This window comes from Cygnus olor, chromosome 4 (genome assembly GCF_009769625.2).
Source record: "Cygnus olor isolate bCygOlo1 chromosome 4, bCygOlo1.pri.v2, whole genome shotgun sequence".
NCBI lineage: Eukaryota > Metazoa > Chordata > Aves > Anseriformes > Anatidae > Cygnus > Cygnus olor.
This window is the reverse complement of record NC_049172.1, coordinates 18032761-18048325: the sequence shown is the minus strand read 5'-3', so window position 1 is coordinate 18048325 and position 15565 is coordinate 18032761. Positions and strand designations below refer to the sequence as shown.

Below are 15565 nucleotides of genomic sequence, written 5' to 3'. Positions count from 1 at the left end.
TTCATTCCCTCATGCAGGAAGTGGAGCAAAAGCTGTACAAAGTCTGCATTGATGAATGAGGAACTTCTGGTTGAACTCAAACATGGAAAGGAAGTGTACAAAAGGTGGAAGCAGGGACAGATGAGCCAGGAGTGATGCAAAGACACTGTCCAAGTGTGCAGGGGTTGGGTTAAGAAGGCCACCGTCTATCTGGAGTTGAATTTGGTGAGTGTACTTTAGAATGAAAGTGACAGAATCAAACCTAGCTTTTGAGAGGTTCCTGTTGGAGACAGCCAAGTAGCATATTATATTTTATTTAACGGTTCCAAGTAGAATTTCCTAGCTTTATAAGCATTAACGCTTAAGAAATCTTGTGTTTTATCGTGCTGGCTGAATGTTGAGTGGTAGTGCTTGTTCAGCTCTGTAAAATTCTTTTGTATAATCCTTCTTTTGTAGTCACTTAGAAGAACTGGTGAAGGGCTAGTTGAATCAGCTGGCAAAATGAGTATGTCAGTCCAATACTCTCTGGCAGGGCTCTTTTAGGTATTCCACTGAGGAGGGCTTCATGTTTTGATTCTGAGCTTACTTGTTTGGAGATATCTGATGTCACCTGGGATTCTGGTTTAGAAAAGTGGTACAGAAATGTACTGAAATCTCAACAGAAGAACAGTGTAGCAACTGTAATGTACAGTTGGATTACAGTGCAAACATGGTCCTCATTACTGGTTTCCATATGCTTACCGTCATGAAGCTGGATGTTCAGGGATTTTACTCTGTGCTGAGCTGAGCCACACTCGCTCTTCCTGCTACGTTTATTTATTTTAAATATGCTAAATATTAGTTAATATACCATTCAGAGAGGGGGGACGACTCTCAAGCCCTCTGTATCTTCACTTAAGCTTCCCAGTGGTATCTGTTTTTGTGTTGTTGACATGCTTTTTGATCATTCTTTTTCCATTTTGCCAAGTGCTCTTTTTACTTGAGAATGTGCATATCCAGGTCTTCTGTCTTTAAACTCCTGATTGGTTTCTTAACGTTGAATTAATTAATAGCTCACCTAAGCTAGTTGAACCCACTGAAATGAAGAATTATCTTCCATAGAGAATCAGTTTTTAGAATTTCTCGGCGAACACCAACTGTATAATATTCACATGATGCTAATGGATTCAGGATAGTGTGGGTTCAGTGCATTAGCCTGTAAAATAATTAAGAAATTAACTTTAAAATCAATAGACCTCAAGGTGTTTTTTTAATAATCTAACTGCACCAAGTCAGTGACTGCAAAGGAATCCAAAAGCCTCCAATACAACTTGTGGGATATGTTTGAATACTACAAATCTGTAGAATTTGAACAAAATCTCAGAAATAATAAAACCTAATTTTACATAGAGTAAAGCACAGATTGTCTCAGGATACTTTCCCAATCACAACATGAAATTCTTTTTCTGGTATTCCTGAACCTGAGTGTATCTTGGTTGGTTTATAAGAGATTGTTTTGCTGTTTTCTTCCCTCTTGCCTGACTAGGGATTGTAGAGAAATGAGGAAGATTGTTCTGCATTATTTGTAGGAATATCTGAGGCTGCTGTCTCAGGTTGCGAATGAGATGTGCTTGTTGATGCCAAATGTGAAGAATATTTCTGCAGAGCCTTCTCTCATCCTTTTTCTGCCAGCACAGATGAGATTTTTGTCTGCTGAAGTGAGAGAATTCTCTTCCCTGAGCATGCTTTTTCTTGCTCCCATGAGGTACTTGCCTCAGCTAACTGGGTTGGATAGTGTGAGGGCAGGAGGTGGAGGGAGAGGAAGCCTCCCCTTCCATGCGAGTCACAGAAAGCAGCAGCTGACTGTGAGGATGAAACTGCATCCCACAGAACGTGCTTCATCTGTGACTGGGCAGCAGTTCAGAGCCATGGTTGCATTCATCACCTTATCTGAAAAAGTGTTTTTTGTTTGGTTTTTAAATGCATTACATTGACTGTATCTTTTATTTAGCTTTCATCATACTATAGACGCGTTCTGCAAGCTCCTTGTTTTCCTTCATTCTTGTTCCTCTGCATGCTCTGGAGCGTAGCGGTGGCGTCTGTGGTAGTGTTTTATATGAAGGTTAGTTGCTCAACTGCTTATTCCATCATTGAGCTGCTGAATTCCTGTTTGTGCTTGTCTGCTTGAACTAGTGGCCAATTTAATCGCTAATATAGGAAAATAAGTGGGCATATGTTCCTACTGTTCAGCTGTAACATGCAGTTTGTATGGTCAGTGGGTTTTGTCTTTTTATCTGGTACTCCTTAAATGATCCAAGAATTTTTTTCTGTTCAGAAGGGGAAAAAAAAAAGGTTTCCCAAAACAGTGACTGTTGGGTCAGTTCCAGATACGTGGATCGGTTATGGTGTGAATTGTGTGAACATGGAGGAGGGTGGGAAAGGGGATGTGGCTTCACAGGGTGCTCTCCCACCTGCTGCAAACTGTTGAGCCCATCTGCTTGAGAAGATTGCACTGCAGTGATCTAGGCTGAAGCCTGTAATCGTTGCCCCAGATACTGGGAGCTACACAGGCAGGCCTCAGGATGACTGAGTTACTGGATGTCAGCGACGAGCGCCATGAGGAAAACTGTAAGAAAGGAAGGGTTTGTCTATCTGGAATGGAACTGGGGAAGGAGAGGGATGAAAGGTATGTAGATCACGGCAGTGCCTCTCAAAGGGAAGACTTTTCTATTTGGACTGTTTTCATTGCCTTAGTATGGAAAGGAGGATGGGGAAGAGAAAAGGGAAAAATTCAAAAGCTACAATGGGCAAACATGAAGGCTTGCCTTGGGTTAGGTCAGGTGCTGCTTTCTCAAAATTTCACCTCAGAAGGCTGCTGCTTTTCCTGTCCTCTTACCTGACCATCACTGAAAAAATGTTAGCTACAAGTGGCAACAAAAACACCTCATCACCCATATGACACTACAGATTAAAGTATGTTCTTTTAAGCTTGTTTTGGATGAGAACTTTTGTATAGGGTTCAATACCACTATTTATGAAAGGGTTTTAAGCCAAAACCCCACTGTGTCTATAGAAAGAGGGGTAAAGCTCCACGTGCGTGCTGCAGGGCATGGCTGAACTGGAAGGGGCTAGTTGCAGCCTCTACTTTCCATGAATGTTCCTGCAGCTTGTTCTGCCCCTGTGCAGACAGATTCCTCTCTGCGCCAGAGCAGACTGTTAACAGAATGCAAAGAGGGGAAACGCAGGTGGCTAGAAGAACGTGGAAGGACTGGAGAGAGCCCGACGTGAAGGAAAGCTGTAGAAAGACACAGTCCTGCCGTTGGTGATGATGGCTCAGGTGAGTAACATACTTCTCCTTATGATCCTCAGTTCTATAAAGTAAGGAGAGTGATTCTTGGTGAAGAGGTGAGGAGGAGCACTTACAGTACTTAAGTTGTTGCTGGAGCTGTAGTAGAGATGAAGGCTATTCTGCTGTGCAGGTGTGCTGTCCGTGAAACTGTGGGTGGTGTACCAATGACTACTCCAGCTGTGACTTGCTGAACATGAAGCGTTTATTTATGTGAGCAATACTTTAATAAGTGGCAAAATTCTACACAAAAGACATGTGGAAACTTATTCCCCCCCACCCCCATCCAACACAGCAGTCAGCTAAATCAGGGCAAGAATTCTTTCAGTCCACGTGTGGGACTAACAACAGCTCTAGAATACCATGCACTAAAACAAACTTGCTGCATCCAACCATGCTGAAGTCTTGCTTGAAGACCATGATTTTAAGTACACACAGTTAAAAAAAAAAATAATTACCAAGGTTTCTTTAGTTCCCTGCCCGTGGGCTATTGACAAGCTCTCAGTCTGCAATTTGGTGCATATTAGCAGTTGTGTCTAATTGCACTATGGGAGGAGCTCACCAACATCTAGGTGCTCAATTTTCTTATTAAAAATAGATCTCTGTGAGGACTCTGAGCATTGCATCAACTGATACAGAATGTGTGTGGACCACTTCTGGTGCAGAGATGTAGTGGATTTGTTCTAACCTACAAATTAAGGAAGCTTATTAAACAGGTGGGTGGCTAGTGATTCACATGACAGCTTTCATGTATACAAAATAAACTAAACTCTGCTGTCTTGAGGGAGTCAGGCCTGGCTGAGTCGTCTGTCAAACTCATCCAACTTCCAATGAAGCCTGAAATGCAGGGCTATTTCTAGACAAATACCAGGGCTTTTCTTAGCAAAAAAGTAGATTAGTAACTGTACAGTAGGTATAAAGCAGTCTTTAAAAAAAATACAGAAATTACCCAAAAGACTGTAGTAAAGTGCCTAGCAAGAATATTACAAAGAACAGGAGAATCAGTGTAAGCAGACAAACAACATTGCATTCTTGCTTCTGTTACCTGTTCACAAGTTCTCCCGCATGCATTGTAACAGCTCCAGTGCTCGATGACAATATGTCAGAAATGCCATTTTCACTTAATTATGTAAGGTATTAGGGCACTTCAAGCCGAAAATATAGTTGAATCAGAAACTACAGCTTGGAGCACGATTAGCTTACTGTCACCCCTGGAGAGAACAGCCAGGACCCCTCAAAGCTTCCTGCCATCGCTCTCCCTGGAGGCACAGCTCATACCCAACCTGAGATCAGGTATAGCTATGGCCTGCTGCCTCTGGTCTGCTGAACAGATACACCTGAATTACCCTCATTTTCTTTTTCCCCCTTCCCCTCCCCTCATGAATTTATGTTTCTTGGCTCTGTGGCCTCCGTCAGTTTTCTACTAGAGGGACAGCCTTTAGCTACATCAAAACTGGAGATTTAGGGCTATTGTGCTTTCTAAATGACTGCTGAGACACACAGGGCTTTTCTTGATCCCCTATCCCTGCCCTTTCTCTATATCAATTCCCAGCCTTACTGAGACCTGGCAGAGCCCCAGGCACAGCCAGGGAGGCTGGCCTCCTTCCTGCCTAAGGGCAGGTCTGCCGCCTGCATTAGAGCAATTTCCATTATGGATTTTGCTGGGGAAGAAAATGGTACTTAGTCTTTACCTAAAAGTATGGAGCAAGTTACATTAAAGCTGAATTTCAACTTTTTAGTCACTGTTTTCCAATGCATGCTGTGACAAACCACCCTGACCGTGTAAAAAAAACAAGACTATACAGCTAGAGAACTTGAAGTGTTAAAAATATATATTTTTTTCCCTCTCCCCCTTATCCCTTGACAAGTTAGCCTTTAAACAGACACTAAGGCAAAGTAAGCTGACAGGACAACACTGAATAAATAGCTGTGGAAAACTTTTGGTTGCTAGGATGTCTGCAGGCATCGTGTAAACTGTGTGCTACCTTCATGCTCGTTTAAAAAAAGCCTTCTACATCAAGGGATCCATACTCTGGCACTTCTGGCAAAATTCGGATGTTCTTAGGCTGGTAAAATTTTGAGATTTTTAAACAAATTAAACCCGATACATTCTTCCTCATTGGAAAAAAAAAAGAAAAAAGCCACATTTGTGCTCCCATAGTTACCACTTAAGTTGTAAATCCAGGAAACAAAACCTCAAAATTTTACGTTACCTGCCTGTAGAAGAGTTAATGATAAAATTTTTGCTTTCAGAAATCGGTCACTTAGTCCTGCTGTCAGCTTTCTAGCTGGGTTTGTTATTCTTTAAAAACTGGAATCCTTCCACTGTGAACACACCAGCTAAGTAGTTCAGTTTTGAGAACTTCTGACAGGTTTCCAGGTTGTTGGGGTTTCTTTTGACTAGTTGTTTTACCTAGCCACCTAGAAAGCATAACTAAGATCCTTCTTGTTATTTTCAGAAAAACAATTACTTTGCATTTAAATGTAAACACATACTGTAAGTTTAGTGCATACAAAAGGCACAAGACAATTAGATTTGTGTTGCTGAAACTTCCTTGACTGTGCAGTTTATAACACATCTTTTATCATCAGGCTGGTAAACTTCAATCTTAAAAAACCTGCTGTCTCCTAACTTAACGGAAGGGAGCTTCCTACATGCAGCAGTTTGGCTTTTTGGTATTGCAATCAAATGTCCTTTGTCCTGTAACTGCAAATATCTTAAGTTATAACAATGTCTCCTTGTTTGGATGTGATATTCATTAATTTATGCAGTGAGAAATTCAGTGTCTTAAAGAAGTGAAAAAAGTTGAGACAACTATTGATTAATAAAAAACTAGGATTTTAAAAGACAGTGGCCATCAAGAACATAGGTTGATTTAAAAAAAAAAAAAGCACCTTTTTTCACTTCACCAAAGTGAAGTGCCAGCCTTCCTTTCCCTTAGGGGATAAAGGCTCCAAATGGGAGAATAAAATCCCCAATTTCATAGGATCGTCCTGTGCAGCTTTCATCAAAATCCCCAGCTACCAGCTTTACTTACATATTATTCATCTGAATGTGGACTTTTTAATCACTCAGTTACCAGGGACTCACTGTAGTATTTAATTAACAAAGGAGGTTTCCCCCCCACCCTCCACAACTATTGAAAAGGGAGCCTTCACAATAATGTTTTCCAAAAGCGATCCAAAAATAGTCTGACACTTCACTAAGGTTGCCTTATCTTCAAAAAAAATTTGCTTATCAAGCGCTCAAAAGAAAACACAGTCCACCAAGCCACTAAATTGTCCATAATCAACACTGATTGTTTTCCCACTTCATATAGCCAGCAGTGCAAACATTTGATTTTTGAAGTAAGTCAAATACTTACAGCAATTTGAATTAACAGGTGAACTTTCAAAACCAAGGCGAGAACCTGGGCTGATACATAAGGAGGTCACTTTTTTTTTTGTGCTGAATATCAAAGTAAAACCAGCCACAGAATTTTTACAATAGTAAACTCAGACTTTTTTTTTTCCATAATACTCAGAATCACCCTTCACCATTCAAAACCAGTAATCCTAAGTTGAAACATTCTTTACGTGGTTCAAAAGTTGTATGTTTTGTTTCATGTTTCAAGCAGTGACATGGAGACAGCTATCATCTGTCAGTTTGTTTTCTGAGCACATCCACACAGGAGCAGACGGGAGCAGCTGGCTGATAGGGCTGATTTTTGGAAGAATCCATCTTCCTTCCACCAACAGCTTTTTCTTGAACTGGAACAGAACATAAATCACAAAACATGTTGTTAGTATTAAAGAACACTTAAATTATTGCAACAAGTCTCATCAACTCAAAGGGGAGGGCGAGCAACAGCTGAATAAAAATCCCACAACAAAGAAAAGGAACACACACTGCTCACAGATATATTATCAAGCCACTTCAGGATGACAGTGAATAAAAACTGACTACATTGTAAGCAGGCCACCAGTTTATAAAATGAACTATTTTTACAGTACTTCCAGGTACCTACATCATTAAAAAACAATTCTATATTACGTCAATGTGAACCACATCTAGCACGCTCAGTAATTAGTCCTCTGATTAACTATAAATACAGGATATTGAGCATATCCTTCGTTGGGACAGAAGTGTAAATTACTAACGCACCAGCAGTGGCTGTGGGCTGCGTTTTTCACATCAAAGATGAAATTAGTTGGCTTGGTTATTGCGATTTCAGCATTTTTAATCAAGTATTTTAATCACTCCCTAGGAACAAATATAACTCAAAATACTGACAATAAAGGAATGAAGTTCCACGCAAGGTAGTGCCCTCAAAATACAGTAAAAAACATTTTTAGATAAGGGTTCTTATTCCAGCAACTATATGTCAGCTATATATACACATACACACAATAATCTATCTATTCTTGTGAGCTCTCCAGAAAGTCTTTCCACGTGCCACATAGAAAAATCTCAGGCATGGTTAAGGATACCACCAAACTGGAAGTTACGCTTGTGTAGAGAAATTTTCAGTCCTCAGCTACTGCCCTTTTGAGATGTGCATGCTTTGCTCTGAGGCAAAACTGAAATCCAGGAACCCCTTCAGATTTTACACCTGCTCTTGGGAACACCACCTCCTCTGAAGACAAGTTCTCTCTTTAAAAAGCTGCACTTCTAAATGGATGCTCACACACTCAAAAAAACCCACGACACTAAACAAAAACAGACAAAAAAACAAGAGCTGGGGGTAATCAGACCACAAGCACAGGTCTAGTTGTTACTTTCCCAGACTGGATTAAACAAAAATAAATAAATAGCCGGAGATGTTTACCAAGCAAAACAGCTCAAATAACAAGTCTCTTACACACTGTGAGTGTCTTGGGAACAACCCACAGAATGTTTGACAGTCACAATGATCTGAATCACAAAGTTCCAAGTAGAACTCTGACCTAGGGAAACTAGTTATAATTAATATTTCCATGCTATAATCCAAAAATCTGTTTGTTTGCCTTTTTAAAGCCTGTCTCCAGTGCTTTATTCTTGAGTGGTGATGGTCCATAAAAGATGCAAAACTAACTGAAGTTGTGTAATTGCTCATTTTTTCACAAAAGCTGCTCTTTTGTTGAAGCAACTGATGGATTAAAGAGGGCACAGGCATGTCATTTTAGGTTTTGAATGAAGAGTTAGAAATAGGAGCTTAGATCCCATGAAAGACATACACAGAGCAGGCAAAATTGCTGACACTGGCTGAGTTTCATTTCTCTCATCTCTAACTGAGCTCGTTTGACACCCACATTTTCAACACTTCAGCATTTCACAGTATCATCGCGTTGGTAGATGCTCCAGGACGACCTGTATCTGGAACCATCTGTGCCTTCATTCATCACTTAAAACAAAAAAGGAGCATGAGGGTCAACAACTTTCTAGTTTCTCTGATGAATCCAACTTGATACACTGAACTTTTGGGAACTTTTTGCTACAAGCTACAGGCCATCTGTTGGTATGTGCACAACTACAGCTTTTATCATCTGCCTTGAGTGTAAAATCATGTCTGGCCACCCTAGTAACGATCACCGCAGTCCCCTGACTGCTTTCTGTGCCCCCCACTTCTTCCAGGAGTGCCTGAGTGCAGCCTGACAACCATGACAGCACGTCCACGAGTCACGCCGCACACAAGTGGAGGACATCCTTTTGAGACACTTCTTGAGGATGACTGAAAGAAGGCTTCCAACAGCAGAGATGGAAACAACCTTGCCTGAATGACTCCTCCAATGTTGTTGCAAAACTGTACATTACCCAGTATGATGAAATTTTTAGGGTTGGACTCTTAAATAGGAATCTTTTATCAAGCTTTAGAACTTAGGACTTAGAAGTCTTCCAGTACTAAAGACTGTCCTCCCCTTGTGTACAGGACAGGCTTTCCTAGCTGCTTCTCAAAGCTGTCTTTTATGTTGCAAGATATCAATGCAAGAAATCAAAAAAATAAATCTCAGTAAACGCACAGGAAGTTATATGGATACCTTTTATCTTCAGTTGGCAGCACTTTTTAAATGATTAGGATGCAGCTCAGTAGCTGGCATAGAAAAAGCTGCTAATAGTTTTACATATTAGAATAAATCTATTTTTCCCTTCATCATCTGATAGACCTTTGCCCGCGTTAGTAGACCAAGCTATGATCTGTTGTGTCACTGTTAATAACTAGCTTCAATTTTAAACCTAGCTTTACAAAGATTTGCTGTACAGCTTGAATAGTCAAAATTTCATTATCTTTCTAGAGAAAGGGAATAATAATATTTTGGGAATATTACCTAAAAGCAACGAGTATAAAGGTTAAGCAATATTTTGCAAGCATGAGCCATCAAGAAATCAGATGTTTAGTTTAAAACTGAATTCACGGGCTACTACTTCATGGTAAAACAAATTAAGAATAGAAAAAAACAGACATGAATTATCTAAAAAAAACTTTCTTTTGTGCATTTTTGAAGTGGTAAGGAATCATGGAATAGCAAACTGAATACACAGAACAGTAACATACCTTTCCTAAAGTATTCAGAAGCTTCTTTTAAGGGAAGTTAGGTTTCATTTTCCATGGTTAATGCAGGATTGCTCATACCTGTAATACAAAAAAAAAAAAAAAAAAGATATTTCAACAGGAAAGCTCTCGTGTTTTTCAGCAAATAATACAGCCTTTAATTATCAGTCATCACCTTAATGTTGCTCCACTACTAACCAAGTCTATTCCCATCCTGTGTCCATTACATGGCTTTTGTAACAAGGTGTCATATTCTGGTATAAGCAATTTGTCCCCAAAAGAATTACCAGCCTAAGCCTAAAAGTTAACTGGTACCTACTAGTGCTGGTGCTCTCAGTACCTCTTGGTTGGGTTTAATGTGGAAGGAGACAACAGCTTGAAATATCCAACTTTCTAAAAAGGTGCATTTTAAATAAGCTTAGTAGCACAGCTCTAAGAAATACTAGCCCAGTGAGCGTGGTCATTTTTACACTACATCCTCCAAAACTAGTTTACCAGGCAAATTACAGAACAAATCGTTGCAGTATAAATCAGTTCCTTACCAATTTTGCCCTTTTCAGCCTTTGCACTGATGTCTGACCAAGACTGCGTGTCGGTGAGGAGGTGGCTCTGGGAATCGCGCAGCGGCTTGGCAGGGAACAGGTGACTCTCGCTGTAATGCCAACAAGTGAATATTGTAGTAAACCTCAGTAATATTTCCATTACCTTACCACACACTTCAAACAGTTTTGTCATCTGCAGTATCTTCTCTACCTTAGCTTGCGTATTTTCTGATGAGTCACTACACTTCTGTCATTACACACAGTGTAGTTGCCACAAATACAAGTGTAATCTAAAAGGCAGCTCTAGCACAGAACGGGAAAACTTCCTAATTTTTTCTTTGACAGATATTCTATCTTTACACACATATGTTCATTCCAAAGGCTCTCTAGCCATACGCTCTCCCATGAAAAACAGTGGAGAGAACATCTCCAAAATCTCTCTCTTAATACAGCTTATGGTTCCCTTCTCCCTGCTCAGATCACTGGGGCAAGATGTAAGAAGTTCTCCAGCTCAGTAGTGTATTTTGTCTGTCAATGAACACCTTGCTAACATGCAAAGTATTTGTTTATGAATAAAAGACTGTCAGTATGAATCCATTATCATTTCTTAATCACATATCCATGTCTATTATCTGTATCGTGCTTCATTACTTAAATGTTGCTATAAAGTTACAATATAATTTACTAAGCTATTGTGATATTTTCATTTAGTTTAAAGAACATCTGCATGCTTTTTGTACTCTAAAGATGTCATGACCGCAAAGGATAAGGATTAAGAAAACGTCTCTGATTATCAGCAGAAACAAAATATTTGAATTGAATATACACTTTCCTTCCCACCCTCTACTTTAGCTCTCCCTGCCATACCTTGAGGCCTGAGATTCGCTTATACAAACCATTTTTCACCAGATAGGAAACAGCAGGCCTCCCCAAAAAGCCTTCCAAGGCAATGCACCTGTATCACAGGCAGACCAACTAAGCATCTTGCATGCAGAACGGAATGTTACTGGTACTAACTAGGCAGGCACAGAAAAGTCAGGTCCATAGATGCTACTGAATTGAGAAAGTAGATGGGGAGATGGGGTGTTATTTCAATGAATTTAAATACAAGTCTGAGGCTTCGCTGAATTACAACTTGGCTGTTTAAAATTTGACTTGTACTTCTTAACAGGAGACTCTTCATTTGCTTACCACTTTTAAATATGTAAAACATTGTTCCATTTCTATGTGCACTGGCACAGAACAGAATATCAGCTACCTGAAATAAGTAACAAAAAGCAGATTACTTTTTGGAGGTTGAATTAAGACCACCAGGTGTGGAGGCTTGCTCAGGATCCTGATTAACAAGGCAAGTTGGGAAGGAGCAACCATCCCCTAGGCTGAAAGAAGTCAGAATTAGTGCCACACTTACAAAAAATGCTTTGAAGAACGGTTTGTTTTTCCCCTAAAATGAATATTACCACATCTAATTTCAGAAAACAAACAAAACACCCCCCAAACCCTGTGTGTCCTGACAGCTGAACAATTTCAGCAAATAAGGCATTAAAAGCTGAGCATACCTTGAAAACACAGGCAGCAGCCAGTATTTCTTCTCATCACCAAACACCTGCCTTAGGTTCTTGCTGAAGCCCAAGCTAAAACCATTCTTGTCCGTTCTGTGACGAAATATGGGCGCTCTAAATACCTCTTAAAAATAAAATAAAAAATCATTAGATTTCTTCACAATATAGCACATTTAAGTTTCACACCAGTATTCAGGCGATTGCACTGATGACATCTCCAGCCAAGAGGAAAGGCTGTACTGCTCCAATGACCTGGTTCACTCAGGAAAGCTAAAGTCACTGTTAGGCACCATCGTTTGTGCAGGGGACAGGGGGAAGTGTCCTGCCACCCTCCTCCCTGATCAAGGAGAAGGAACCTGGTTCTTAAGGTGTGATATGTTATATGAAGGTTTTGGCACATGACTATACAACAGACGGTATTTGAGAAACAAAAAAACAATGAACGAAGGGTATACTACAGTAAGAACAATGGAAAAAAAAGCTTAACCTACATTAGTAGGTAGCTTTAGTAGCTTTTTACACCCTGGAGTATGAAAATCTCATATGTTTTTACGGCTGCATAAAGAAAGCATTTTACCTGTGGACCTAGACCATTCCCCACAGATGCCCAATCTGAATTTCATGGGGAAGAGAGCTAAATATAGCCTGAAGTGTCACAAAGTGCCCAAGGCAGAGAACTCCTCCTCTTTCCACCCAGTGACTGATAACCGTTTAATTCCCCTAATAGGCTCTACACCCGTAATTCAACTCTATTCTAATTCTAATTCAACTTGTATCAACAGGAAAACATTTATAGATCTAGAAACTTTCATGAACATTGGTATTATTACAGTTCATGCTACAGTAAAGGACAGGCTCTCAAAGATCTTCTGCACTTTTAAAAAAAAAAAAATCTTTTAAATTGTAACCTGACAAACATGCATCAGGGTGGTGGGAAATCATGGTTTAATATTGATATTAAATTCAGTTAAATATACTCCCATATTAGAAGCACAGGCCAACTTCTCTGAGGTTTTTAAAATTAACCCATAACACAGAGTCCTCCCCCACACATCTACAATTACATGGTAGACAGGACTTGTAACTGTCAAACTGCCATTCACCTCTCCAAGTTCATTTACAACTAAATATAGAAGCGCTGCCTTAAAATCTGTTCTGATATAATAGACACCTAATATTTATTTTTTCCCGTCAAACGCAGGAGCATTAAACTTACCTAATGTTGACTTGTTCTTACTGACGAGCCAACAGTGGTACCCAAAGAGAGAAGACAGACTGACAGAAAACATAGCGGCAGCAAAAAATAAAAACATGATGTGGAACTTGGCTTGAGTATCAGGAAGGCCATTCTAAAAATAAAAGAAATAGGCTGTTAGAACTGGGGAAATAGCTGTTTAACTTGATTATTAATAATCCTTTATTCAGCCAAATCAAATTCAATGCAGACAAACGTATCACGCAACAAGAGCCTGAATAAATGAATTATGCACCTTTTATGCGCAGATGGCCATGCAATTAGGTTGTTGACAGCATGGAAAGTAACTGGCCCTTTCTTGAGAAAGTACAAATACCAGCTACAAGAACCTGACTGACATTTGGATTTGAACTTTCAAGTGTCTTTTAGAGGATAATAATTTATCTTCCAAAAAATATCTCATTTACTTAGCCTTTTCAGAATACTGTAGCATACATACTGCAAACCTGAGAAGGTAACATCCTAAGTTGTGAACCAGATAGTCATAACAGATACACTAGAAAATTTTCCTGAAGCTTTTTCATAGCATATCATTAGAACATATTAACAAAACCATCTATAATATCAATTCTCTTGTAAAATATTTTCTAAATGATTGTTAGTTTACGCAGCTTCAAAATAATGTAGGACAAACAGAAAAAAATTGTGTTACAACTATTATCTAAATTTTGTCTTAGGAGATACTAGGTTACAATGTAAAACCTCAAATCTTGTATTTCTTGCAGAGTAGTAGCTACATGCACTGACTGTACATAAATTGGAGTACTTACTGTCCAAAACTTGATAAAATACTGTAAATCTGTTGCAGCAATGAAAAGGCAATACAGTAGAGAGTAAGCCAAGAAGAGAAGAAAAAATTTGTAGTTGGAGAATCCTACACAGTTGTTCACCCTGATAACAAAAAAATGTAAAGATGAAAATGGAATGTAAAGAAAGTTATTTGCTTTGCTTTCACCCGATTTAAGATTAAACTCATTTACTCCATAGAAGTTAATATCAGTATGAACACCCAGTCTTGCCCCCTATCTGTGATGCTTCAAGCTACTGAAATGCATTTTGGCTTCACGTTCCAAATTAGCATAGTAATTCTAACCAAATCAACCAACTAAACAAACAAAAATAACTTCACAAGGCAATGCCACTTTCAACAGTTTACAGAAATTTGAATTTGTATTATTGTATGAGATCTGTTAATCTTTTGTTAACCACACAAATAAAGTTTACATTAGTATGTGGTAAGATTCTGAAGCTTATGAGTAGTCATAGTAGGGAAATACTACTGTTAAATAAAGAGAAACCATTCCATACCAGTGACAACATGATAGCAAACCAAAGTGATTAAGAACATTTAAATAAACATCCAAAAATTAAAATAAATCTCATTTATCCTTCTCCAGGCTTCACATTCACCTGCTTCCTATTTTTAAAGGATTTATACATGATAATGAGCTACTGGTATACACTACCACCTAAGAGACATGTTGAGGGTTCATTTAGTACCATGGCAGCTTCTCATTAAAGGCAATGAATTTTGCAGTTCTATTAAGGATGTAATGATGCTACATCCACCAGATGAAAAATATTGGAGGGGTGCCCATGGAGAATTTATTGGTAAACAGCTTCTATTTTTTGTTATTTCTGTTAGTTTCTAAATATATTAAAAAACTAACCAAAGCTTATCATTGGACTGTGACCTTTGACAGAATTCTCCAGAGAGTTAAAATGAATGAATAAATAATAAAAGAAATCCACATTCCTTCTTTCTTTAACTAATTGATATTCCTATCAGAAAGATTAGATAATTAAGAGAAGGCTACAGCCATGAAAGCAGCTATGTTGAAAAATAATTCTGAAAAAATAAAAATAAAAAAGAAGGCTTGGAGAATATCAACTTCATCTGCTTCTAGAAGTACAGGACAAGTTATTGCAACTGTTCTCTTATATAAGGAGATAGTGATGCTAATAGCAGGATACACAGTAAGTGATGCTAATAGCAGGATACACAGTAATCAGAATAGGGTAAAATCTTAAAACAGCTCTCCCTGTACACCATTATCTATCCACAAGGTAGAGGGAGGTTGGTTTTTTGTTGTTTTTTAATTTGTTTTTCGTGTTACAAAACATGCCATCTTGGATAAATATTAAATTTGGCATCACCATTTAAATAGAAAGCAGTAGGTAAGCATCTGTATCAACTACAATTAAGTAGGATTCACTTGAGATTGTTCTAATTAGAAAAACCAGAAGACCTTTCTAAGCTCATCATGATTCTTATTGAAAAGCAAATTTACAGTTCTCCCCAGTGAAGTGTTTTTTTCATTACAGATGTCAAAATTAGCAATTCCATGATAAACTGCAAGCAATTCAGATTCACGGTTTCTATGATAACCCTA

The 15565-nt window shown here is 38.8% G+C and overlaps 1 protein-coding gene across 2 annotated transcripts in view; it reads right to left on the bottom strand.

Annotated features, from left to right (window-relative positions):
- Positions 1-3489: 3489 nt before the first annotated feature.
- Positions 3490-15565, bottom strand: part of ZDHHC2 (zinc finger DHHC-type palmitoyltransferase 2) — a 34446-nt gene continuing 22370 nt past the window's right edge. For both annotated transcript variants that reach the window (XM_040556959.1, XM_040556960.1), the window contains exons 7-13: positions 13943-14063; positions 13134-13266; positions 11915-12041; positions 11642-11734; positions 10356-10465; positions 9817-9894; positions 3490-7054 (exon numbers count right to left, since the gene is read on the bottom strand). In XM_040556959.1, the coding sequence (XP_040412893.1) occupies positions 9854-9894; positions 10356-10465; positions 11642-11734; positions 11915-12041; positions 13134-13266; positions 13943-14063 (625 nt within the window). In that variant the 3' untranslated portion in view covers positions 3490-7054; positions 9817-9853. The remainder of the gene's footprint in view (positions 7055-9816; positions 9895-10355; positions 10466-11641; positions 11735-11914; positions 12042-13133; positions 13267-13942; positions 14064-15565) is intronic.